Source organism: Pholcus phalangioides, unplaced genomic scaffold, assembly GCF_987345545.1.
Source record: "Pholcus phalangioides strain wild (caught in Gottingen) unplaced genomic scaffold, Ppha-v1.0 ptg000009l_1, whole genome shotgun sequence".
Classification (NCBI taxonomy): Eukaryota; Metazoa; Arthropoda; class Arachnida; order Araneae; family Pholcidae; genus Pholcus; species Pholcus phalangioides.
In genome coordinates this window covers 41,771,316-41,799,189 of record NW_028301602.1, presented here as the reverse complement: position 1 = coordinate 41,799,189, position 27,874 = coordinate 41,771,316, and the positions used below count along the sequence as shown (strand labels likewise).

The following is a 27,874-nucleotide window of genomic DNA, read 5'->3' as shown; positions in this document are numbered from 1 at the left end:
ACAACGGTAATTATATCATCATAATATTTTATAGAGCGTGGGGGGATGAAGCGGCCACAACAACAACAACAACAACAATTATTGGGGGGGGGAATAAACAATTATTTTTATGCAACATTCTTTTAAGTGCAGAGTGTTGTCGTTTATTCAAGAGAAATATCTAATTTTAATTTGTTCCTTTTTTTTACCACACTCATTTCTTATTTTCTTGAATGGTCTTCATCTCCGTATTTTCTCTCTCTCTCTCTCTTTTATGGAGAACTTAAGCTCGAGGCGAACTAAATGAAAAAATAAAATAATCAATTAACAATAACAATGAATTAACCAAATTTTTTACGTTCATTAATGGCTAGAGCTGGGATTTCTATGACTTTGCATATCTCTTTATGCTTTTGCATATTTCGCTTTTGTTTTACTCGATAGAGCATTTTTTTAGGGGGTTGGTGCACGCAAATTTTCCAAAAAACACATTTTCGAATTTTTTAATTTTCAAATACCATGAAATATTTTGCGTCTAACTGTGTTCAAGTTTTTGTTCTACGTGTACTCAGTGCCGTCTTAACTCATGGGCCGGCCCGGGGGCTCAAGAGTAAAGGGGCCTCATGAAAATGAGATCTAGTTAAAATTTTCTAGAATTTATCTAGTAGGGCCTCAGAAAAACCTTTTGGCCCGAGGGCCCCATGATGCTGTTGAGTCGACCCTGTTCTGTACTAGAAATGTGTTTAAAATATTTTAATATAAACTGCTGGCAGGCATTATATATATATTTGTATGCTAATATGTTTTCCCACTAAAGTGCTCTTTTCACAAAACTAAGTTTTTTTGTTAGATAAGGAAAATTTTTTCCGAACACCACTCATTCTAATGTCTTGAAACTATGTGTGGCTCTCAACACTATGGTGTTACATACTTCAAGAGGATTTTTTTATTAAAATTATTTAATAAATTTTTAATGCACAAAATATGGGTAAATTTTGGTGATTTTTGGAAAAAGTTATGTGTCGTTGAAGTTAAAATTCGAGAAAAAAAATACCCAACAATTAAAATCCTCAGAGCTCAAGTTAAATTGTATAAAAAATATCCATAGTACTGTATTTGAGTGAAACAAAATGGGTGCCTAAAATGAATAGAAATTTTTTAAATGTTCCTTAAAGGAAGGAGATTTTTCTCATAGGAAAGCATGGGAAGCCATACGTGTACTGACCCCTTTCCCCCTAATCATTTTCGGTAATTTTAAGGCAAGGGTGTTCAACCTTTACGAGACTACGAGAAATTTCACTGATTTAAATACTGATAGGAAACCAAGACGATAGTGCCAATAAAAAATTGAATATTTTTCATTCAATTAGAATGAAATTATCAAGTTTGCCTGTGGATAATTTGGGTGATACATGGGTCAACCCATTGCCCGCAGGCAAGATTTGGCCCACGGAGTCATGTGATGCGGCCCATGACAAGTAACCAAACCACTCAAGTGACCCAAGTATAGCTTATTATCAAATCGTTTAAGTGGCTTGTGGTACATTTCCAGTACTTCAGTGGCTCGTAGTGCATTCGCAGATCAATTAAGTTGCCAATGGTGCATATCCAGACCATTTAAGTGACCCCAAGCACATTTCCTAATCATTTAGGGACCCGCGGCAAACCGCCAGTTCCCTTAAGTAGTACGTGGTATATTTGCAAATTGCTTAAATGGCTGGGGGAGAGGGCTCATTTTCAGATCACTCGAGTGGTAGGCAGTACGCTTCGAGATCATTTGAATGGCTCGCAGCACACTTACGAATCACTTAAGCGGCCCGAGACCCATTTACAGTATGCTTAAGCGGCACGCAGCATTTTTATAGATCACTTAAATGAATCACGACAGATTTCTATAACGCTTAAATAGACGCGACCCATTTCTAGATCACTCAAGTGGCTCGAGGGTGAGTTGATCACCCTTGATTAAAGGTTGAGAAACGCTAATCTATTGAACGAATCACTCACGTTGTTCTTCTTTCTTCTAAGCCGAGCGGCGGGCCCTGATCCCAGCGTTGTCGTTCTCCGCCAGCAAATTGGCCAGAGCGTAAAGCCTGGCCACATCTTCGGCGGATGCATACGCTCCCGGGACATCGACAACTCGGCCCCATTTTCCGAAATTCAAAGGTGGCGGGACGTCATCGTCATCCTCATCGTTGAGATTCGATCTTTTCTTGTACCCAGGAACGAATCTGTAGTCGATGGGGTAGAAGGATCGGCGGGCAACCGTGAATACCGAAGGTGAAGAAATGCGTTCTGCGGGGGGTTCCATCCATCTTGGCAGGACTTCTCCACCGTCCTGCTCATTGGCCGTGTTTTGGACAGGGTAGTCAGGGATCCCGAAATACCTAGAAGATGGTGGCGGCGGGTACAGCAGAGCTTCGGCCAGGTCATTGTTTTCCATGCTGTCTTCCATGTCGTTGTCCTTCTGCGAATTTTCGATATCTACTCCATTAGAACCTGGCATATTGTCGTACGGATAAGAGTAAGGGAGGTTACGGTGTCGGAAAACCGTGCCGGCTCCGGCGTATCTCTCTGAAGCCTAAAATGAAAATTGGATGACAGAAACATGTATACAGATTTGAAGAATAACCATGAATCGTAGAGAGCAATGAAATAGAATTATTATTAGAGTTGAACGTACCCATAGGAGACGCAGGGGAAGGGGGTTTAGACGCCTTTAAATTGTAATAATTATTCACATACACCTACATGTACCTAATTCTCTAGTATCAAGGGTCAAGGCCAAACAAAGATTTTGAGGGCAGAACTGAGTTCAGACATTGTATTGTATTGGATGGAATGATATTTGTGTGTGGGTCGTTATTAAGGTTTCTCTCCCGGGATCCCGTACTAAAATGCAATCGAGAATTTTCCGGGAATCTGAACTCATTTCCCGGGATCCCGGAAGAAGAATAAGCACGTCACATTTCTGTACGGAATTAGACATGCCTAAGAAAATTTCTATCACTAGAACCATACATTTTAAAAGCTATGCATTCAATAAATTATGAATTAAATTAATCGTATTCATATATGAACTACACACTCAATGAATTACACACAGAGAGTATTATATTTAACGCGTTAGGTGACATTGACGAAACATCTCGTCTCTTGCCTGTTATTTTACCATAGACAAACCCTGGCATTTTTTAATGTTGGAAAAATTTCCCAGTAAATTCTCGGGATTGAGCAGTCTAATTCCCAGCTTTCGTGGAATTGATAGAAAAAACCCGAGAAACGTTAATTCTTAGTCGTTGTTTTCGATGAAAGATAACATGGGATGAATAGGAAAAAAAATTGGGCCTGCAGCAATAACGCATGGTGTCGTTATAACGAGCGTCTACTGTACATTTGAATTTAATTTATCAAAATCTAAAAATTTTTATTCATTGCATATATAAAAATGTTCTTCTACGAATCTTAAAATGGACGTACGAGTCTTTTTCCCCTAAATTAGAAAATTAAAAATTCATATTCTCACATCAAAATTGATTGAATCTCATCCCTTGATATTTTGTTAATTAACACGGTCAGGTATTTTATAAAAAGACATGTTGTACATGGCATTTATCTATTTGTTTCATCAAAATTTATTATTCGCCATCATTAATATTTGATGAATATTTTCATGTATCAAGAAAACATGTATTATTTTCATTCACAAAGATAATTAATTTATTTATTTTTTCGTTGTCATGAAAAAACTATAAATTTGACGCGTGCTTTAAGTTTTTAGGGCAAAAGAGATATTTTTTTATGCATCCTAGTCTTCTTTTTTCCTCCTTCTCCCTCAGTCTCCCAAATACTTCAGACGAGTCCATTTCAGTTTCTTTGACATTGAGATCTTCCATCACCCCTGAATCTTAAAAAAAAGTGGTTTCGCCCAACTGCAATTTTTTTTTCTTCTCCATTTTTTTTTTTTTTTTTGCCTTTTATTATTATTTTTTAGTTACCTTTCGGTTCTATTGATCGCCCCCAGACAGCAAAGTTTCTCTCCACACACACACACTCCATACATACGGTATCTACACACACGTAATATTGAATATGAAGGAAACAGTGCACAAAAGGTGTGCCACTAGGTACAATTTTTTCCCGGTGCGACCTTCATATGTACAGGCTGACCTAGAAAATGTTGGTAGGAGACCTTCGTCGCGGGTACTGACACAGAAACTTATCGCACGCTTTGCTTTTCGGCCTTGAATTTGAGTGTTCAGCTAGAGCCCGTGTGCGTTAGGGTTTTCAGTGTGACCTTCGGTGAGACTATCTTCAGCTCATCCCTTTCACCTAGAAATTTTCCTTCCCTCTCTATATTTATGCCTTTTTTTCTTTCTTTTTCGTCTTTCTACTGCTGTATTTTACAAAAAAAAAAATCTTCAAGAAAAATATTTACAGTGTACAGCAAAGGGTTCACAACCTATTCAGTAAGCGGCACTGATATGCGGCGTTTCTGCCGTGCGCTGGCCAGTAACTTGCATATATTACGGTAAATGTGGTAAATACGGTTATTTTGTATAATAACCTGTTATTATGCATAATCACTGAGTATTTTGGTAAGTTTGATAAATTTCCTTAAATTAATCACTTTTACCGGCGATTATGCCACGCGTCGTTGGTAAATTTAATAATTACTAAAAACAATTATCACCTTCACCGGCGATTATGCATAATACTGAAGCGTCGCGTCGTTGGTGAACATTATAAATCGTCCTGCATGATATACTACACATGGTAATTCATACATGCATAGTATTATTACATCGGGTACGATCGAAAAATTTATTATGATTATATCGAGGTCCGACTATTTCGTATTCACCAATTCAAATTCACCAATTACACTAGGGTATTATGCATAATCACAGTAAAGGCGATAAACTTCAAGTATTTATCAAATTTACAAACCGCACTTGTGGGTGTGTGTGTGGTTATTATGCATATTCGCCGGTAAAAGTGTGATAAATTTATCAAACTTACCAAAACGACTGGTAAGTATGCATAATAACCGGTTATTATGCATAATAGATTTGTCACATTTTCTGTAATATATATACAAAATTAGAGATGAAATGAGAAGACGTAAAATGAAAAATAAATTAGAAGAAATTGAAAAAAAAGGAAAATAATATAGATCAATATATGAGGAGGTCGTCTCAAGGGGGAAACCCCCCCCACCCCCACATTGCTCTAAACTGCAAAAAATGTTTCTAATGATGGTAGGCTTAATAGGCATAAATTTACCATCAGTTCCCCCGACATTTTTTAGATAAACAAGCTTTGGAAGTCAAAAACCAATATGAGAAAATACAAAATTATAACCAAAAAACATGAAAAATCACACGAGTAGCAAAATATTCAATAGATATTTACACAAAAGTGTGTTTAAAAGTTGAAAATATAAAAATTGAAGAATAAAATAAATTAAAATGAAACCTACCAAAAATTCGACATTTCAAATGCCGTCTTTAAACCACGTGGTATGAATTAGAAATATTTTTTGCATTTTGGAGCAAGGAGGGGGGGGGGGTCCCCCCCTTGAGAACGACCTCCTCATTTTGATCCATACTATTTTCCTTTTTTCTCAATTTCTTCTAATTTATTTTTAAATTTATTAAAAAATTCTCTAATTTCATAATTTCGAGTTATGTGTATAAAGCTGCCTTTTTGGCGCTATACTCTGACTTTTGAAGTGTTTCAAATAAATCTGGTTTCTGTCAGTTGCTCTTTTATAATGCATGCTATACATATATATATTACGTTTTTATGAAATGTTCCATTTTTTTTCCTTATTTTCAACAAGGTTTTACTTAAATTTTTTAAATCAAGAGTTAAGATTATTTTCATGACTTATAAAAGAATTACGATAATTATGACCAGTGTTTGCCAGTTCGCATCTAGATTCACGCATCAAAATCCGATTTTACTCCTCCAAATTTCATTGAAGAGTGAAAATACTTCAAATTTTAGGTTTTTCTTTCGATACAGAGTTATTTCTATTTTTTTAAAAAAATGTCCCGCTTTTTTTTTATACAAAACTACCCCCATAAAATTTCAGACAGCAGTGAAATTACTCTTCAAAATTATTTTTGTAACAGTACAGTATTACGTAACATGTAAGAAACATCATTGAACTAGAGCTCCTGCTGCCACCTATCATATAAAAACACAACTGTTATAATTATTCGATTGATGACCGGTTTCTGATTGATGTGCCGAAAAAAGAACCCGATATGGTGTAATATTATTTAGTATTTTATAAATATTTATATATATATTAGTTTCATTATTAAGTTTGATTCAAAATTTTAACGGTTGCAATACATATACCGCAATACATATTTTGCTTTACTAACAAAGAACGACTGTTAACTTAATAATCAAACTAATATTATTGCTTATAAAATATTTAGTATAATATCACATCATATATTTTTGTGTGGCACATCAATCAAAAACCGGTCACCAATTTTAATCGAAGAACTTTAACAGCTGTGTTTTTTTTGTATGATAGATGGCAGTAGGTGCTCCTGTTTAATGATGTTTCTTACATGTTACGCAGGGTGATTAATTAATTCCCCCCTTTGCCGCATTTTACTGGCGAACCGTTGATCCCACAGTCATGTTTCCAATTAGAAAAATTATCCGAATAACATGTATATATAAAACTGAGATCCGTGATTCATATTGCAAGGGGTTGGATAGTTACTAAAATAAAAAAAAATTAACATTTTACACGGATACTTTGCTCTCAAAAAGCCAACTAGAAAGTTGTTGCCTTGTCTTACTTGACACCAACAAACAAAAAAAATTCCACCTTTCTATTTGCAATATTCGCTGAGATATTTGAATTCAAAACCAGGAAAGGTTGGGGAAGAATGACACAAATTAATGGACAACGCTCTTTTCCTTCATTTATATGCTGTTCGAATTCCCAATTTTTCTTCGATTTTGGAATTTAAATATCTCAGCGAATATTGCAATTGGTAACGTGGAATTTCTTTTTGTTTGCGTCAGGGGAGAGACAGGGCAACAATTTTTTAATTGGATTTTTTAGGACAAGGTGTCCGTGTAAAAAGTAAATTTTTTTATTTTAATGACTATGCAACCCTTTGCAATATGAATGCCGCATCTGAGTTCTACACGTTATTCGGATAATTTTTCTAATTGGCAGCATACCTCTAGGATCAAAGGTTCACCACTAATTCGCTGTAAGTAGAGTTAGCTATGCACCCTGTATATCTCGGTGCTTCTTTATCTCATTTACATATGTTCCATCACCAAAGCTTTTCAACGTTAAGCCATGTTGACATTCAGAGGTAGGGTGACAGAAACTGGATAGGTAAACACTCACTGGTTTGTAGAATCCATTTTCGCTCCCACCGTAGTTCGATTCGGCGTTTCTGATCATCGAGAGGATCTGTTCAACGTCGACCTGTCGTTTAAGTCTCATCGATCTCCTAGGCAACCTCCTGGTTCGTATCATTTGGCCTATAGGGCTTCGGAGACTTCGTTTCATCAACGAGACTGGCCGGTTGCTCACAATGGACTGTCTCTTCCGTCTGTAAAGGTCGGACTGATCGAAGACGCCACTGACGTCTACGAAATTATTTGAGGGACCTGTTTCAGGGAGAAAAAAAAAATAAAGAATTAAATCTTTGTTATTGAGCAACTATTCGATGTTAACTACTTATTTTCGTAATTTTATTACAATAAAAATTTAAGGCTGCGATGTTGATAGCTTCATTCAAAAAAAAAAAAAAAAGAAACGAACGGAAGTCTCATTCTTTCACTGTTCACAAAATGTATCTCCTGAGGCCGTAGCGAGAATAGCCCTTTCTCCCCGAAATGCGAGGAAATATTTGATATTTAACATGGTTAAGTCTATTGTTCTATTACTTTGGTCAAGGCCATAGCGAGACGTATAAGAACTCGGGGGTCCAGTCCCCCCCGAAATATGATAAAATGACAAAAAAGAGGAAAGATGGCTAAATCGATTGTTCTATCACTCTGCCTTCCCCTTCGAAATATAAGTGGTCTCCCCTCCGAACGAAATTTCTGGGTACGAGCCTGCCTACATTAATTCTTGCCTACATTATTCAGTTCTTGACTATTTGATATCTCCCAATCAAATTCTGACTTTACTTTAAACGTAACTCAGCGAAAATAATGAGTAGTTTCCCTTCGTCGAAAAAAAAAAAATCGAATTTATTTTCTGTGAAGTGATTTGAAAAAGATTTATAATAGAAACTATTATTTTTAAATTTAAAACCCTACAAAGCACTTATGGTACATAGACGTGGTGAGAGAATTTAAGTCCGTTTCACCTAAAATAACTTGTGAACGACTGGACATAGAAACATATTTTGAATTAGAAAAAGAGTATTTGAAAATTACGTGCTCTTCTTATACATGTCACTTATTTTACTGAGGGCCATATATGTACTGAGATATAAAATTTAATTTTTCATACGGTCCATCTCTCCTCTAACTTCCTATTAGAAAGTTGTTGCCTTGTCTCTCCTAAAACTAAAAAAAAAAAAAATTCCCGTTTTTAAGGGAAATATTCATAAGAGATATTTGAATTTAAAAATCACTGAAAATGAAGGAAAGAACAGCACATGAAGCGTAGAATGCGATTGTCTGTTACTTTATGCGGTTCTTTTTCTCATTTTTTACGATTTTTGAATTCGAAAAATCTCAACGAATATTTGCATTTACAAACATGGAATTTTTTTTTATTAGGCTGAGGAGAGTCAACTTTCTAACTGGAATTAGAGGAGGGGGGATGTATAAAAAATTAAATTTCGTATCTCAGTACAAATCCGGCCCTTGGTAAATTAAATGACTCATCTATCAGAGGAGCACGTTATTTTTCAATACGCACTTTATCTAATTGAAAGTGTTTCCATAGCCAACATTTGCGAGTTGTTTCAGGTGAAACGGACTAAAGTTTTTACCCTGTATATTTTATATTTATTCGTTCAATTTTACTGACCGATGGCTTGCATAGGACGAGAATTAAAGATGTATTGTAGTGCATCGGGAGAGGTGTCGGAAGGAGCGTCGTTGCCAAGCCATCTTGGAGATGATGCCATCTCTGAGGTAGCGTCTGCAGTCATGACATCTCCGAGCCGTTCATCAGCCGATGCTTTTTTGACTTCTTCCTTGTTTTCTTTTTCTGTTTCTTCTTCTTTTGCATTCTCGGTGTCTGCAGATTGCACAGCTAGGACAAAAAAAAAATTATTGTACGTGTAATTTTTCAATATTGTTTATGTATTCAATTTGGACTGATCAGTTATAAACCTTAGTAAAGATCGTAGAAGTGAACTTTTTTTTTCTCGTACGATAATATATATCGATAACATTTTATAAATCCCTATTTATAAGGCACCTGCATTACACTAAAAAGTTTTAGAATTTTTTTTTATAAAACTTGGAAAATGCAACCAATATGCTTACATTCAAGTTAATGTAACCGATATACTTATTGGTTGCACTTTTTTTTTTTGCAGGTCGTGTTTTTCAAGTTTTGTAAAAGGGACCGTTCAAGTATTACGCAAGCAAATTTTTATGCCATTTTTAACCCCCCCCCCTTGTCAGCAAAAGTCAGCAAAACATTGACCCCCTCCCCCTTGTCAGCAAAATTTCGTCATCAGCTCTGTCCCTCTGAATCCTAACTCATATTTTCATAAAGGGTGGTTGATGACGTGAGCATTATCCAACCCACCCCCTTGTCATCAAAAGTCAGCAAATCGGGAACCCCCCCCCCCCCATCGATGATGACGTAATACTTGAACGACCCCAAAGGTCTTTCATCGAACTGTGCTATAGTGTAGTAATCCTGACCTAAGATATGCTTCGGTACATGGGAAAAAACCAGAGATTATCCATAATCGCCGGTTACTATGCATGATTATCACAATCGTCTCGGCAAGTTTGATAAATTTTCCTACATTCATCACTTTTACCGGTGATTATGCTTAATTCCCGATTGAAGTTGGTAAGTATAATACATATGGAAGAAATTCATACGTAAATACTCAAATTTCAACCACTTATCAGTTTCTTCCGTACGTGAAGGGCGCACTATACATATTTCGCCATAAAAATTAAATTGAATGAAAATAAAATAATGTTAAAGGATAAGAACGTATAGAAATTATGATGTCTTGCAATAATTTCAGCTTTTTTAACATTTCTTCAACATTTTTAAACATAATCAACATCACCGCGAACCGAAAAACCCCTCATCCCAGACTTCTCCTCCTCTAATCAGATCATGGTCCACCGCCCTGTCTCAATGAATCCTCCTAGTCTGAAGTTGGAACAAAACGTCTGGTAAATTTAAGTAATTCATTGACGATTTATCATATTTACTAACACGAGTTGGGAATTATGCATAATCCCCAGTAGATGGGATAAATTCTAAAAAAATTTCCAAACTTTCCAAAATGGCCGGTGGTTATACATAATGACCGGCAATTACACATAATCTCCCTCACCGAAGTTATCATATTTACCTGTATTAGAAACTTACTAATTTTCGAAACAAAAATGAGATTTATTTAATCACTCATGCACAAATTTAATTTTTTTTAAATCACGAATTTTTAAGGAAGAATAAGACAATATATATACTTTAAATTTTAATGTATTGTTTCTGTGAACACTGGCAGAGCAATTTTACTTTAAAATTCGATAATTTCATAACGGTGTTCTTTGTTCCCACCTAAAATTGCCACCCCCCTAAATTTTTCCGCCTGGGGTAGTTGCTCCCCTCTGTCCCACCCCATAGTTACGGCCCTGCACACGGACAAATCCAGAAACCATACAGAAATTTTTTTTCATGAATTTTTCGTTCGATATCCCTAAACTAAAGGATCATAAAGGGGGAAAAATTTATGAAAATTTCAATTCAAATCTGAATTCGTCCTGTAAAAAAGTTAAAGAAATAGTTCTTACGATTACGTTTATTCTATTGATTACGTTTATTCTATTTACACACACACACACACACACCCCTACGAATATTTCAAAATACAGTATCACAAACCTATTTTATAGGTAACAAAACATTTTTCTCATCACATATTTACCTTCCTTATCGCTCTCGTTCTTCTCGGCTTTCTTATCGCCATCTTTATCGTCGATACCCATCAGGAAATCATTAACTGCGCCATTGGCTTTGTTCTGCTGATTCCCGAACATTATTTCTTCGTCGGACCGTTTTTCTGCGGTTTCGATACAAAAGGAATTTGTCAATGTCACAATTCGAAACCAAGTCCTACATCGAAATACTTATAAGATACCCATAATTTTAATCGATTCATTGTTGTACGTAATAAATAAATCCTCCATTTAATTTTGCTTTTGTGTTCAGGTTGGGGTAATCGGTCTACGAATTTTTATAGCAGTTTAGATTTTTCTTTTATGGCTCCAATTTTTGTGATGAGGGGATTCAAATCACACAAGTGTTCCTTGGTTATTATTATTAATTTTTTTTTTTTTTGGTTTCCACTTGAAGCCGCTGCGGTGGTTGAGTGGTCATAGTGACGGACTCGCTTCGCGAGGACCCGGGTACGAACCCTACCGTCGCCACAGTGGTGGTCGGCTGAAGTTGGTTTCTGTTGTTTCCAACTTCGAGGCGCGAATGCGAGCTGATCTCTGCGTTAAAAAGTCTCGCCACGAAGAGCAACAGGCCTACACAACGGTACAATTATTCAATCATTACACTTCACTCATAGTTAGAAAAATTGATGGCAGATGGAAGCACTATATAATAAGCATTTACACAAAAACAAACTCCACTTTAGGTTCACAACACATACAAGCGCATTTTCCAGCATGGTCCCGGTCTTCTTCTGTCACCTGCTAAAATATCTTTATTGAGATAGAGCGGCCGGCCATAATCTGATTGGAAGGAGGTTTCCACTTGAAGGGTCTCAACGCATGGATCTACCTGGGCACGGCTCGGAAGAGGGGGAGCGGAAGACTCAGTAGTAAAGAGAACCTCATATTACCAGACCAAAGAGTCAAAGCGATATGAAAGATTCTAAACTGGGGTGACTGAATACCCCACTCAGATGGTGCCGTCACTATATTCACTCATTCAATTTTAGCACAATTATGGTCTATCGTCATGGACAATTTACTACCGAATGAGTTATGAATTGTGCCGGAAGTGTGCATGTGTACCTAACAGTTTGATTGCGTATCTAGTATTTTTTCTATATAATTGGAAAATTCTGTGATCATGTCATAAAAAATACGCCTACAATAAAATCTTGAAACCACGCTCCAACATTTGTAGATACCCTGTGTAATTAAAGTGCACATTGGATAGTACAGTCGATTGCCGTTTTAACGAATATCATTACAGCAAAAATCTCATTTCAACGAAAAGTTTTCTAATCCCCAGATAAGTTTACATAGGAACAATGCAAAAATCTGGGATTCCTTTATAACAAAATGTCTCTTGAAGTGCGTTATAACGGGATTCGACTGTATATTCTTGAATAACGGAATGACTATTTAACAATAGATACGTTATTTGATGGTGAAAATTTGGTGAAATTATTGGTAAAAGTTTTAAATTTGAAAAAACGGGCGAAAAAGGTTTTTTGCTTATTACCTCGGATGGCTGGACCATCTTTGGCCTCTTCCGATGAATCGCTGTTATCCTCGGAGGAGTCTTTGGACTTGTCATTTTCACAAGAAACCAAATCCATCGTGAGGATTCCGACCAACACGAGGAAGACGAGACCCGTTTTCCAGTGCATCTTCGATTGTGGAACCTATAACGAGAGAGACAGTGACAGATTTCAAGTGAATGACATTATTTCGAAGCATAATTATTCGTTGATATTGCTGACTGACATTCCGGGTTCTACAACTCTGTTTATATAACCGCCTCCTTCGAATCCAGCATTAGTATATACATCATGTATATAGATATACGTACTAATGTCTAGTTTGAAATAACATTTGAGAAGCATCAGCTCTCTCTATGTGCATACATTAGAATGTAATGAATGTTATAACGTGATCTATAGGAGGGTTACAGAGAACCCCCATGTAAATAAGCATATGTTTGAAGTTTAACCTTACTGCGTGACCGGTGAAATAACGTAAATACTAATTAGAGGAAAACTCAACCGATCATAACACATGGATAATATGTGTTTTAGATGGAAAAAATTACTACAGTAAGTTAATACAAATACAAATACAACGCCACAACAGGCAAAACGCCCAACGAGGTGGCTGAGAAAAAGATGCCCATAAAAATATGGATGTCGGATATTTCAAAAATACAGCAACCCAATTAAAAATGCAATTAATAAAAATTATAAACAATATATACACGTGATTCTACATCACGTGTATCATATATTGCACGCAGTTCTACATCACATTAATTACACGGGGCACATTTCCAGAGCACTTGAAGGATCCGCGGAATATTTAAGTAATGATGAATAGGGAAAAAAACCCAACATACATAATATGTATAATATAGTAATATACACTAAGTGGTTCAAATTAAAGTATCGCTATTCAAGAGTCCTCTGGATTGATTAGATCTGATTGTTTCTCCAAAACTTTTCTCTTCCACCATTCATGCGTTCGAATTGGAGAATCCCAGAAAGCCAATTTCAGCCCACCACCACTGCGCCGTCCATAGGGGTGGAACCCAGATACTCGCGATGCAAGTCCATCACGATGCACACAGTGATGCACCAAAGACGATTGTTGCGTCGTATATTGCCGCTGTGGTGGTTGAGTGGTCATAGTGACGGACTCGCATAGCGAGGTCCCACGTTCGAACCACACCGTTGCCACAGTGGTGGTCGGCTGAAGTTGGTTTTCTGTGGTTCCCAACTTCGAGGTGCGAATGCAAGCCGATGTCTCCATTAAAAATTCTCAATGTCGCAGAGAGCAACAGGCCTACAACGGTAAAATCATCAAACATTACACTTCACTCATAGTTCGAAAAATAAGTGTTAGATGGCAGCAGTATAACAAGCATTACACACACACACACACAAGCTTTACGTTAGGTTCACAACACGGACACGCACATTCCCACACGTACCAGTTCGTTAGAAGTTCCGTAGAGGAATGTGGACGAGGTACACGTGCGGTTTAGAAGTGGCGGCCATCGTTATATTAGCGATGGGAAAATATACTTCGAGTATGAACGCGTCTTTTCAATAGGCGTACTCAGGGAGGGACGTGAACCCCCTACTCGTAAAGTGATCAAAAATATTAAAAGAAAACATCTGCTGTTGTAACGAATATACTTAAATTTGAAATGCCATTTTTTTAAGGTAACTCAAAATATTTCTGGAAAAGATTCCCCTATACTAGGTGTCTTCCAGGGCAATATAGTATTGTATAGCCCGTGGTCTTCAACGCATTTCAGACATTCCAATTGAAATCGAATTTTTCATGGAGACTGGATCAGCACATCAAGTCAAACGGCAGTACTTAGAATTATAAGATGGAATCCCCAAATTCACAAGGAATTAATACAAATACAAAGGTAACAACAGACAAAATGTCCAACGAGGTGGCTGAAAAATGTAATATAAGGATGTCTGATAGTAATATGGCCCTGTTGGTAATATAGCCAGTTTCTGGATTTTTTATATATTTCGCACGCGGAATTCGAAATTTGGTGCTGTTATGTGCTGCGTAGTATTTGATATTGCACACATGACCTATTTTTTTTTCCCTTGGGTGATGAGCAGTTTCACACCGGCTTGCCATATTGCTCCAGAAGTGTCATCCGGAAAGTCACGTTGCTATTTTCTTACGGTACTTTCGTATTTCTTCTCAGGTACTCACCAACTTTAGTTCCTTAACCAGGATATGTGCAGCTTTTAATGTTTGTTTTTTTTTTTCAACTGAATTCATCACAATTTCACTCTGTATAAAATTCTGTCTGTCATGCAGGTTTGTTTAGAATATTTAATAATTTGGTTTTATGGCCAGGTATGTTATATTCACTGGGCTTGCACAAGTGCCAAATGCTTTTTTGTCAGAAATTTCATGTGACCGTGATCGTGAAACAGTTAAATAGAGTGCCAGACCCATTTTTTATAAATGGTCTACATCTCCTTCATCATGGTGGCTACTATTGGCGTGATCAGTTAGAATTCTTAGGGGTAAATTTTTTTTCTTCTAAATTTTCAGAATATAATTTCATGTGACCGCAGAGCCAAAATTCCTTCCCCAGTCGTCCTCAATTTCTATTCACTAAGAAGGAAGAAAAAGGATTTATCTCTCCGAAATGATCTCTTGATACCATTTTCGACCGCTCTTAAAATTCATGACCAAATCACTCAATTTCTTTATATACGATGACTTGGTTACTTTAACATATTTTCAAAGTTTGAAAAAAATTAGACATCAATTTAGCACATGTTTTTCTTTTTAATTAATGCACATTTCTGATTAATTAATATCCTAATTAATATAAATTTATTATCTTAGTTTAATCAAAATAATTAATAATTATAATTTTGGGAAACCTCATGTATCATATGACAAAAAAAAAAAAAAAAATTGGGAAAAAATTATTTTTTTGATCCGTGGCACAGTTCGAGAACGCTTAAGTGGCTGCGGCATATTTACAGATCGCTTTAGTGAAGAGCGGTGAATCCCCAAATCACTTGAGTGACCCGTGGCATATTCTCGGATCACTTGAGTGACCCGCGACATATTCTCAGATCACTTGAGTGACCCGCGACATATTCTCAGATCACTTGAGTGACCAACGGCACAGTTCCAGATAACTCAAACTGACCAGCGACGCCTATGTATTTTTCAGAGCACAGCGGCACAGCCCCAGAGTACTTAAGTGACCCGCGGCACATTTACAGATCATCAAGAGTCCCTTTCTTCTTTTGTCTGTTTTAAACCAAGCACATCCAATGGGAAATTCACTACAAAGTGAATTGTGCTGGAAGTGTGTGTGAGTGCGTATAATTCCGAAATTATTTTTAATTAATTTTAAACTTACCAATTTTTAATTTTTTTCCATGAATTCTTGATTTTCTATCTATCAGTAGTTTTGCGATTAGGGTGGATTTGCATCTACAGACACTCACAGTGTCGTCAAGCACGGCAACCATGCTTTAACATAAAAATGTCTGTCTGCGCCTGCGCAGCCACGATAGATATGAATACGTTTATTGGTTTCATGTTAAAGAATGTTTGCCGTGTCTGACACGACAAAGTGAGTGTCGGTAGATTTGAGAGAATCCACTTTTCATAGTATTTCTTTCAGTAAAAAAGTTCTGAAGTTTTATATCTATTTTTTCATTAATTATAAATTTTCATCAATTATGAAATTATTTCTTTCATTGAGGTGTTTTTCAACACTTTTGTAAATTCTGTAATTATGTATACCTTTTTGGACGCCAAGTTTGGTCCCCAGACATTATACGAAATCATAGGATTTAAAAAGGGGTTTGGCTTCGGGTTCCCCAGAATTCGTCTAGCGGCCCATTTAATGTATCAAACGCGCAACATTACTGTTGAATCTGGAGAGAATCTCACGGTACTAAATACATCAGTACAGATCTCAGTAGCCAAAGCTCTTCAACGAATTTTTTTGTTAAACTTAATCGGCACGGAGAGCAACACACACACACACATGATGATGATGATAATTCATTTCTAACTAAATGAAATATTATTCTATTGTTGTGTAATTGATATTACTAATATACATATTTGGGTATAAATAAAAATTATACCTTCTTAGATTCATCATTCCTCATCCAAGAAAATGAGGGAAATTGCGACCCTAAATACGGGATATCACTGATTGTAACCAAAAGATGTAATTTATGACAACTTCGCTAATTACTGCAGAATTGGCTGATGGGTGGGGGTGGGGGGAATAAACGGCTGCTACATATCGCAGAAAACAAAAATATATTTGACGAAAAAATATTCGAATGAGTAGAACTGGGATCTTAAATACATTAAACTACGGGACATCGACAATTGCCACCAAAAACATAAGTCGGCAAAATCCCTAACTGTAGTTAAAATCACTGAAAAATTGGGGGGAAAACGTTGGACATGACAGATATTTAAAATTAATATTTGCGTTTATAGCCATAATTATCACAATAATTATAAAAACGCCGTTTATTCACGATTTTAGCAAACATTACAGGTACAAATAAGCATCGTTGAAAAAACTGGACAAATGTATGAAACAATTCGGAGCAAACACTGGAATGTCCCGCAATACGGGACACAAGTGGTCGGATGAATTGTTTCAGATATTTTACTGATCCTTGAGTTAAGGAAGGTTTAGAAACGCTACTCTGTAACATTTCTAGGAATTCAAATCACGTTAACGACAACAAACTAATAGCATCGCATTCGTGGAATGGTGGATGTGTGGGTTGTTTTCTATATCTCATTATACATAGATTACACGAAACATCTCATGTATGCAGCATCACATACGAAATCATTAGGTTTCGATTCGAAGAGAAAAAAGAAAGAGGTCGTTATCGACTCCCCAAACGCGTGTGGGTGGATTTCGCTAACGACTTGGGATGCGGAGGATTTCTATAAATAGACCCGAAATCCGTGGGTGGTGATTTCAAGTGGATGGAGAGAGAGAGAGAGCGAGAGAGAGAGAAGAGCCAAACCATCACTAAGTATTATCCGAAACCTTCGAAAGAATGGGAATCCACACGCATGATGGAAGCGGCTCTTATACTCTATATTACAAGCCTTCCTTTTGCGCATCTCCAAGAGAGAGAGAGAAGAGAGAGATGAGAAAAATTCCATAAGGCACACACATCACAACGTTAACCTTTTCGCCCTTTCTGGGGAAAAATGCCTCGTGACACTTGCCATATCGTTGCTCGATATATATTTGACATGACATTTTTGTTTTTTGCCGTTTTTGTTTTCAACTTTGAAGTGAAAAATTATATAATCGTATCGATTTCTTGTAAAAAAATGGCACGTGTCCATGACGTAGCTCTTTTCTCTCTCTCTCTCTCTTGTTTCTGGTTTTGCTCTTTCTCTTTTGCCTCTGGTTTAAGTTTGTTCAGACAATTTATTTTCTGCTGTCACGCCATCACTGTACTTGCAGGGGTCTTCCACGCATGGCCCGCTTGAACAGTTGGGAGAGGGGCAGGGGTTTCCAAATGTTGCCCTCGCAGATTTTTGTCGTGCCGCTGTGGTGGCCGAGTGGTCATAGTGACGGACTCGCATCGCGGGGACCCGGGTTCGAGCCCCACCGTCGCCACAGTGGTGGTCGGCTGAAGTTGGTTTTCTGTGGTTCCCAACTTCGAGGCGCAATTGCGAGCCGATCTCCCCGTTAAAAAAAAAGTCTCGCCACAGAGAGCAACAGGCCTACAAACAGTACAAATATTGAGTCACTACACATCACTCACTTCACTTCTGAGATATAGATGGCAGCACTGAAAAATCATACACAACACTAGATACGCACTCACACTGTTAGGTACACACACTTACAATTCCGGCACAACTCGCTAGGTAGTAAATTGCCTATGGCGATAGACCTCAGTTGTGCTCGGTATGAAAAAAAAAAAAAAAGATTTTTGTCGTGGCCCGCCGCTCATTGTCAGAAAATGGTTGAAAATATTGAAGAACGGTTTATTCTGGAACTAATGAAAGAAATAATTTCGGATATGATCTAAGACATAATGTCGAAATTCATGGAAAACATGAGGAAAGAAATAATTCTAGAACAAATGAAAGAAATAATTTTTTCTAGAATAGATGAAAAAAAATAATTCCAGAATGGATTGATGGCAATTCAGAATTATTGAAAGAAATAATTTTAATATTAATTAGCAAATTAATAATTAATAAACAATAAATTGTATATTAAAATAGTTAATAAACAAATAATTTCAGAATTAGTGAAAAATAACTTATTAATCAAACCACGATTTCTGATAGAAATTATTTCACACTCAATAGCTCATAATAAATCAATAAATCACAAGGAATCATTAAATGTAATTTCAGATTAAAACTAATCACAGAATTCAATCAATAATTAATCAAAAGTGAAGTGAAGAATAAGTGAAAAAATTATTACAGAACTAATCAATTTTGATAATTAATAAAAGAAATAATTTCAGAATAAATAAGCCTTCAATTGATTTTTTTTCCCTGCTTAACTCTGGGACACATTGGCCATCTTCTATTCGGCCGTGTCACTAAATTACATGAGTTGGCGGCACGCGGGCTTCGTGGGAAGTTTCAATTTGGCCTACCGTGTCTGAAAATTTGAAAACCCTCTGCTATACTGATTCTATAAAATTACTGAAGTAATATTTTCAGGGTTTTTTTTTTTTGTGTTATTTGAAGAGTTATTTTCGTAGGTTTCGGCAGTTTCGGGGACTTTGGTGTTCCCCAGATATTCGATGGCTAATCTCAACTGCATGTAGAACCATAGTTTGTCCGAACGTTATTTATTCTACCTTGATGGTGTTAGTCTCCAAGACATCTTTTTGTATACTGGCGGTGTGGGTAAATGCTGTAGTGAAAACTCAGAAAAAATGTCGTCATATATATCAGGGTTTTACGAGTAAATTCAAATTCAAGTTGATTCACCTACGTCAAAAACAAACATGTATATTCATATTAATTATGTGCATAGAAAAGGGTAAAGTGGGCTCCCTGCTTTTTTTTTCCCTTTCAAACCGTTCACGGCCCAGGTTCCATCAGAGGCGCATTTATGTCTTTGCTGCCTGTTGGCTGTACCACGAATTTTGCTGTCCTTCTCACATTCTAGTCTACTCTCCGTTCTCGACTACTTGACTACTTTCTTGACTACTCTCCTCAAATTCGTCACCCCTGTGCTAAACCAGCTTCGCTCTCCCCATTAAGGCCCGTTCACACGTGTAAAGCCCCGTTCACATGTGTAAAGCCCCGCTCACATGTGAAAGATTGGGGGTCGCTTTGGTGATAATTACCGGCATGACAACTTTTTTCCCCTCGTAGGGAAGAAAAAGGTGGGAGAGAAGCTCATCAAAAAAAGCCCATCTTTCTTGGGGTGGATTGGTGGTCGACACCGAACTTCTCTCCCATAATCCTTTGCTCCGCGAAAACTAGTATAAGCTCCTTCGCCAGCCATCTTGAATCAATCACTTCCGTTCAACCCACGTAACCAGTGACGATTCCGGAAAGAAGAGGGGGATTACGGGCATAAACTTAACGTCATGTGAATGGTTCGTAGCGAAAATCCTCGTTACCGGGAACTTCCCGAGATGTTTTATTGCACATGTGAACGGGGCTTAAGATTGGGGTCGCTTTGGTGATAATTACTGGTATGACAACTTTTTTCCCCTCGTAGGGAAGAAAAAGGTGGGAGAGAAGCTCATCAAAAAAAGCCCATATTTCTTGGGGTGGATTGGTGGTCAACACCGACCTTCTCTCCCATAATCCTTCTCACCGCGACACCTACTGTAAGCTCCTTCGTCAGCCATCTTGAATCAAGCACTTCTGTTCAACCCACGTAACCAGTGACGACTTCCGGAAAGAAGAAGGGGATTACCGGCATAAACTAAACGCCATGTGAATGGTTTGTAGTGATAATCCCCTTTACCGGGAACTTCCCGGGATGTTTTATTGCACATGTGAACGAGACACAATTATACTGTGTTTCTAAAGTCACTCTTTTAGTCACTCAAATGCTTGCAAACTGTTTTGATCACTCACGTGCCCTCTAAGGTCACTCACTGACCTGGTCCCTCATGCTGTGGGGTCACTGGTCTGGTCATGCACATGCTTGCTTACGATCTGTAGGTCACTCGTTCTGTCATTCATATGTGCTTGCTCACGCTCTATAGGTCACTCGTTTGGTCATTCACACGCTTGTACACTGTTTAGATCACTCACACGCTTGTACACTGTTTGGATCACTCACATACTTGCACACTGTTTTGGTCACTCACATACTTGCTTACGCTCTAAGGCCACTTACTGACCTGGTCCCTCACGTTATTGGTCACTCGTCTGACCATGCACATGCTTGCTCAAACTCTATGGGTCACTCGTTTGGTCATTCACACGCTTGCACACTGTTTGGATCACTCATGTACTTGTACACGGTCTAGGTAACTCACTGATCAGGTCCCTCGTTTGGTCATTCACATGCTTGCTCACTTTTTAAGCCACTCTTTTGCTCACTCACGTGTTTGCAAAGTCTGATACAGTTAACATTCGACATAACGACCACCTTCATCCCGCCAAAAACGGACGTTATATTGGGAGGGTCGTTATATCGAAAGGAAAACATATAGGATAATCTCTATTTTTTTGAAAACGTTTGGGACTTATTCAACCGGTTATTGTAATGGAATGGTCGCTATAACGTGGGGGCGTTACAACGAGCGTAGACTGTATAATAATTGTGAAATGTATAAAATTTATAAATATGTATATGAGATATATACGTATAAATATAAAGGGGTTTTTTTCCAGACCGCATCTGAGAGGTGCCCGTTAAGAGGGGTTTTTACTGTTATTGAAAGTTACAGACCAGAATCATTGCCATAAAAAAAATAATACATTAAACAAATTACAGTGAAACCTCTCTTTTGTGGACACGTTCAGGACAAAAAAAATTCCTCCGTAAAAGAGGGGTGACCGTTAATCGGGGGTTTGAAATACATACATTTATTATTATACGAGGAAAAATTATTATTTGGCCGTAAAAGAGGGGTAACAGCTTCTGAGGGGTGTCCGTTAGGAGGGGTTTTAATGTAATTTTCAAACTTGCGTATATACTACTAAACCGAACACGAACCTCGTACGAATTCCTCTGCGGAATTTCTAATGAATTGGTACATGTCGGAACGTGTTGTGTGAGTGTATGTATACGCATGGCCTTAATATGTGTATGTTGTCCGACTTTCGTGTACTAGCTCATGCTGCTATCAGAGTTCCATATTTTGAAGTAAAGATGGTGAATGCTTGAATTTTCGTGTCATGTCAGAATCGTGTTGTAGGGCTGACTGCTCTCTGCGGAGAGACCCTTTTGAATTGGAGCCCGGCTCGCATTCACTCCTCGAATTTGGAAAACCGCAGAAAACTAAATTCAGCCGCCACTGTGCCGCCAGAGGGGTTCGAACCTGGATCCTCACGATGATAGTTCCGCACGATGACAACACAGCGGCGTCTTTGCATAATAGCCTCTCAAAATCAGTGTAGTTTCATCATAATCACCTTCTGATCGAATAAGACAATTCTTCACTTAACATTTAATATAATCTATACCATAGTTTCCCAACCTTTTTTTTCCCATCGCCCCCCAACGCAATCTAACCCATAGGATTCTATGTTATACCCGTAGCTTCTACCGTCCTCCTGGAACATCGCCAGGGGGGTCGTTATCTATCGCCCCCCAGGGCACGTTAACGCCCACGTTGGGAATCACTGACCTATACTATTTCAGCAGTAGTCCCGTGATCATGATTCAATTTAAGAAATGAGCATTTTTCACAGAAAATCGCCAACTCCGAAATCGCCCAACTCGGGGTAGTGTATAAGTCGGCGAATTATTGTATCTGGTCAAGTCTTTGCGTATAGTTTTGCTGAACGCCTGTCTGAGAGGAATGTTCGCTGCAGGCTGTGGATATCATACTTCTCCCTGTCACATCGCTGCATTCATTCCACCAGGCTTCCTACTGGCTTTTTGTTGGAATTTCGATGATCGGCAGGAAAAAATATTGCAGCCAAACGGGAGAAAAAAAATAGCTGTGAATTGATGCGCCATAGAATTCAGATTCTAAGGTGATTAATTACTGGCTATTGATAATGTTATTGGCAATGGTATTCAATTATTAATTGAAGCAAATGAATGGTAATTCGAGTATCGGACGCCAAGCAATAGAATTTCTATTATAAGATGAATGAGTGTAGATAGAATGGCTATAGACATTACAGGCTGGGGGGGGGGGGGGAATTAATCTTTGTAACTGCACCCTGGTTTCTCTTACGTAGTTGAGGCCTTGAAGCATACTGATTTCCAAAAAGAAAAAAAAGAGTTCGGATAGAGAACCATATTAATATTTCTGTATGTTAGAGGTAAAAGGCACTGTGTGTGCGCCCATTTTCATCAATATTGGGATAACGCTATTAATTTGCAGTACTTTACACTACACGTAGGTATAGGACACTGAGTCCTATTTCAGTAAATAACAAAGATATTCACTATATAAAACAAATGAGTTCGTTTCACTGTATAAACAAATGAGACGTAATACTAAAAAACATCTTTAAACGGAAATAGAAATGAATTATACCTTTTGGTGAGACAATACGAGGGAAAGACCAACGTGTGTAGACCCAAAAAATTGGTTCTTTTTTGTAATTTTGGGTCTACACACGTTGGTCTTTCCCTAGTATAATCTTTAAACGGCCTTCCCCTCCTGTAAAATTTCCGTTTTGTGACAATGGTGTCCTTTCCTCCGGAGGATACAGATTTACTTCTTTTATTATAAATTAAAAAAAAACAATTCTTTCGGATAAAGTAGTCTGCAAAACGAAAAAAAAAAAACTGGAGGTGCGGGGGATCGAACCCCGGGCCTTTCACATGCAAAGCGAACGCTCTACCACTGAGCTACACCCCCCGTTGCATCTAGCAGTTTTTTTATGGAATAGGCCCGGAATAGGTGATCGTAAACGCATTGATGCTCTACCACCTGTTCTCCCAATATCGACGTCTTTTTATTGCCTCGATTTTGTTTATGTCCGGCAGTTGCTTGGCAAGTTGCCCAAAACACACTTCAAGTTCTACAAAAGTTTACTTCCTTTATTAGGTTCATAAAAAAATAACGCAGTTGTGAGCTTATATTAACGGCTACAGCGCAGGGATTCTCAAACTTTTTTCTCCCGCTGCGCACAGTTTAAGAAACCCCTGTTATTCAGTATGTCCATAAATTAAATGCAGAAACATATCACGTGTTTGTTGCCCAGGTAGATTAAGAAAGCTCAATGCAATATCTCTTTACAATGTCTGCAGATGTTTTGCTATAAAATTAAGTTATGGATGCGAAATGCAACATGGCAATACATTAGAAATAGCAAATTAACCATACCTATGACATATTACGACATGGAAATGTCTTTCAAAATTAACCACTTCATTTAGCTGGTTGACAACTCAAAAAAGTTAAGGAAATAAATATTGCGTCAAGAAAATTGATCATAACTTGAATGCTTATATCTCAGGACAAAGGTGCACTATCTCCGGCCCGCTGGCCAAATGGAGCTCGCCAAGAGGTTCTATCCAGCCAGGGAAATGTGTTCCGGTGGAAAAGTTTCAATACATAAAACACTATACGATGCTTACGCTGACCATATTCCTTCTATAAAAATTCGGGAAATCGTAATTCATGCGGGTTATCAGCAAAAAAAACTGTCATATGCAAGCAAAAATACCCATCACAGCCAAAAGAAATTATCAAAAGCAAGTAAAGTGTCCGATTGCAGCCAATACATTTTCAAACCGCATGTAATGTTGCTAAGCACAGCCAAAAGAAACAGTCAAAGGCCAGTGAAGTTGCCAATTACAGCCAAAAAAATTGTCTAAGTCAATAATTTAAGCTATGAAAATAATCATTTTTCCCTTCATCTCAAATATTCAAGTGAACCTCGTTGCCGCTGTGGTGGTCGAGTGGTCACAGTGACGGACTCTCATCGCGAGGTCCCGGGTTCGAACCCGACCGTCGCCACAGTGGTGGTCGGTTGAAGTTGGTTTTCTGTGGTTCCCAACTTCGAGGTGCGAGAACAAGCCGATCTCCCCATTAAAAGTCTCGCCGCAGAGAGCAACAGGCCTACAACGGTGAAATCTTCAAACATTACACTTCACTCATACTTCGAAAATTATGTGGTAGATGGCAACGCTACAAGCATTACACAGAAACAAGATTTCCGTTAGGTTCACAAGACGGAGAAGCATATTCCAACATGTACCAATTCGTTAGAAGTTCCGCAGAGGAATATGGACGAGATACATGTGTGTGGTGTAGTAGTAGTAAGCCTTGTTGAAAATACGGGGAAAAAAAATGACATATATATATATATATATATATATATACGAAAATGTTGGGGCGACTAAAAAAATAACGGAAATGTCCCCTAAAATATGGGTCATATATGGTCACCTCCCACCTACAAGTTTTTTTTCCCATTACCGCATATTTGACCCGCGGACTTGAAAGATGTGAAATGTGCATCCGTCTCAGGAAGCGATGCAAATGGAAGTTAAGGATGCCTATAGGGATAGGTATTTTTCCGTCAAATCATAAGAAACTTCATTCTTCTAAATACGTCTTCAAGTTTAAACGCCAGATTGGTTTTACGGGCAATGTCCAGAAAACAAGCCATAGTTTCAACAATTAAAAGCATTTTTGTAAACGAAAATTGAATTTTCGGAAGAAAAACATTTAGAGGCTACTGTGTATCTTAATCAATTTTATTAGTTTGAAATGATTTTTAGAGTTTAATAACTCAAAAAATTTCTGGAAGAAATTGTTTGTGCCCACTCCGAAAGTCGATCCTGAGTACTCACCTGAATAAACGTATGTATAATGTAAATCTGATCACACATATATTCGATCTTGATATTTAGTTTCGTTATCCGTTCATCGTGTGTGACTAGGCTAACCACCAGCCAGACCAGAATTAAATTTTGGCTGATTCCCAGCCCTGTGGGCCGACTGTCAGCGTACAAACTGGCCATGAAGGCCTATGAAGAAAAGAAAAGTAGATATTGTTTGTGTATAGGTTTGTTGTGCATGTTTGTGCTTATGCTATATAAAGAAAAAGTCCAATCAGTCACGGTCTGGCTTTCCCTTTTAAAACTGCTTTTTAGCAATGCCGCCACAACAGCACACCAAGGAGAAAGTCCAATTGGTCCACATCAACATCTATTCCGGGTGGAAAAAAAAAGGAGAAAAAACATGACATGGGTATCATGACGCAAAAACCCCCATCATAATTTTAAACATAAAAATTTAATTTATCACAAATGAAAGTTCTGTTCAAGTGTTCAGTGCATTGCGTCCAGAAAGATTTTATCGTTATGCAATATTGTATAATCTATGAATCCAAGCCCCCTTTTTTTTTTTCAAAAAAGTGCCGAGGTAAAAAGTCTGTACATTTTTTTTTTTCATCAACAAATAACTGTTCTAACCAGGACGTTGTGAGGCATCATTTGTTAAGAACCGGCTCGGTCATCGTCAGAATCTTTCCTTACGAGAAGTTCTATTTTCACTCGTAGAAGATAGATGACGTTACAACGATCTCTTAAACCATAGTTTCCCAATATTTTTTGTCCCATCGCTCCCTCCTTCAGAAATTTTTTCCCCCATCTCTCCACAACGCAATCTAACCCATAGAATCCTATGTTATACCCGTAGCTTCTACCCCCCCCCCTCGGAACATTCCATCCCCCCCCCCCTAGGGGGCGTTAACGCCCACATTGGGAATCACTGTCCTAAACAAACCAACAATTAGAGACATGGAAGAAAGCTATTCAAAACCGGATATGATTCAGTCCAATAAGCCCTCGTATGTATAAGTTGACAGCGGCCCGACAAAAACGACCCAATGACCAATGCATAAAAACAACAAAATTGAAATTTACAATAATAAAAAAAATACAAAAGCATTCAGCTGATAATTAAATCTATATATTTCTAATAAATTACAAAAAAAAAATTGAATTTATAGTTAAGTAATTATTAAAAAAGCTTTAGTTAAAATAATTGATTGATTAATAAAAAAATATTTAAAATACCATTAACTTTTTTTTATTTACTGTATATCGAATTAAAAACTCACTGATGACACTGAAATGCTATTGATTAACATTTTTTGACCGTTTGAAAAAATGACTTCGCGAGAAATTACTCATTTACTCATACAACTGTAGGTGAAAAACACATTATGAATCGTAATGCCAGACTTAGATTTATCTGATAAAATTTGAGAAATAATAACAACCATCTGGATAGAATGGGTAAGAAAGCCATTTTGGACTTGATTGCTCGTTTATAATTGATATTTTCAAGATATTCACGCATATTACTTCACAAATATCCAACATTTGGCACTGGTTAAGAATGTACTAGATGCTTGCTGAAATTAGACCGGTGTAATTAATTTGATTTAATTAGAGGAAGCTTATCTGTGCAATTAGTTGAGTATTAAGAGTAACAGTCACCAATTGGTGATGTCATTTCCGTAAATTATATTGATAGAATGATATTTTATAAATAAAAATTGGTTTGATTCGAAATGAGGATTCTAGGTTTAAAATTTGATATTTTACATCCATATCAAATTCGTGAAAAGTGAGAAAATATAAAAAAAAATGTAATTTTTTTTGTACATCACCTTCACAAACAGATGTAATGACGTTTTCTTTTTTGTTTTGACCAATTCAGCCGATGAATGTCTTAACGTCTGTCAGCATTAATAGATGTACAGAGATAGATATGTATATCCGGCGTTGTCCACTAGTGCTGTTTCTCTGGAGGGTCTGTTGCATCCGAATTTTCGGACCCCGTTATTGCATAGTGCGCATGTTCGAATCTTTTAACACAAAAGCGATCGATATAATCTTCAGCCGAGTTTATTTTTACCGTCTGGGCATTGGTTGTTGTCTCTCGCGTTGGTGGTGGACGAGCAAATTTTCTCATTTAAACAGGGTGCAGAGAATAAATAAACCCTGGGGATCTATCTGCGTTGAAATTTCATTTCCGCCATTTCATTCGTTTCCGTTAAGAATAGATTCCTTTTAAATACCACTATTTTGTGT

At 37.5% G+C, this 27,874-nt stretch overlaps 1 protein-coding gene and 1 non-coding gene across 2 annotated transcripts; both read right to left on the bottom strand.

Moving 5' to 3' along the window:
- Window positions 1-109: 109 nt before the first annotated feature.
- LOC149083086 (uncharacterized) lies at window positions 110-27,588 on the bottom strand. The gene is made up of 7 exons (XM_089236221.1): window positions 27,451-27,588; window positions 12,656-12,818; window positions 11,121-11,255; window positions 9,020-9,247; window positions 7,376-7,641; window positions 1,987-2,560; window positions 110-278 (listed from the first exon to the last, which is right to left on the bottom strand). Exons 2-6 carry the CDS (start codon window positions 12,801-12,803, stop codon window positions 2,003-2,005), a joined length of 1,335 nt encoding a protein of 444 aa, XP_089092347.1. The 5' UTR covers window positions 12,804-12,818; window positions 27,451-27,588; the 3' UTR covers window positions 110-278; window positions 1,987-2,002.
- TRNAA-UGC (transfer RNA alanine (anticodon UGC)) lies at window positions 23,607-23,678 on the bottom strand. Its single transcript has one exon. It is a non-coding gene; the product is annotated as a tRNA-Ala (tRNA).
- Window positions 27,589-27,874: the final 286 nt, after the last annotated feature.

Coding starts and splice junctions, on each gene's coding strand:
- LOC149083086 (XM_089236221.1), bottom strand. CDS start 12,803: ATGCACTGGAAAACGGGTCTCGTCTTCCTCGTGTTGGTCGGAATCCTC. Junction 9,248..11,120: donor GAACGAGAGCGATAAGGAAG/GTAAATATGTGA, acceptor TTTTTGTCCTAG/CTGTGCAATCTGCAGACACC. Junction 7,642..9,019: donor TCGTCCTATGCAAGCCATCG/GTCAGTAAAATT, acceptor TCCCTGAAACAG/GTCCCTCAAATAATTTCGTA.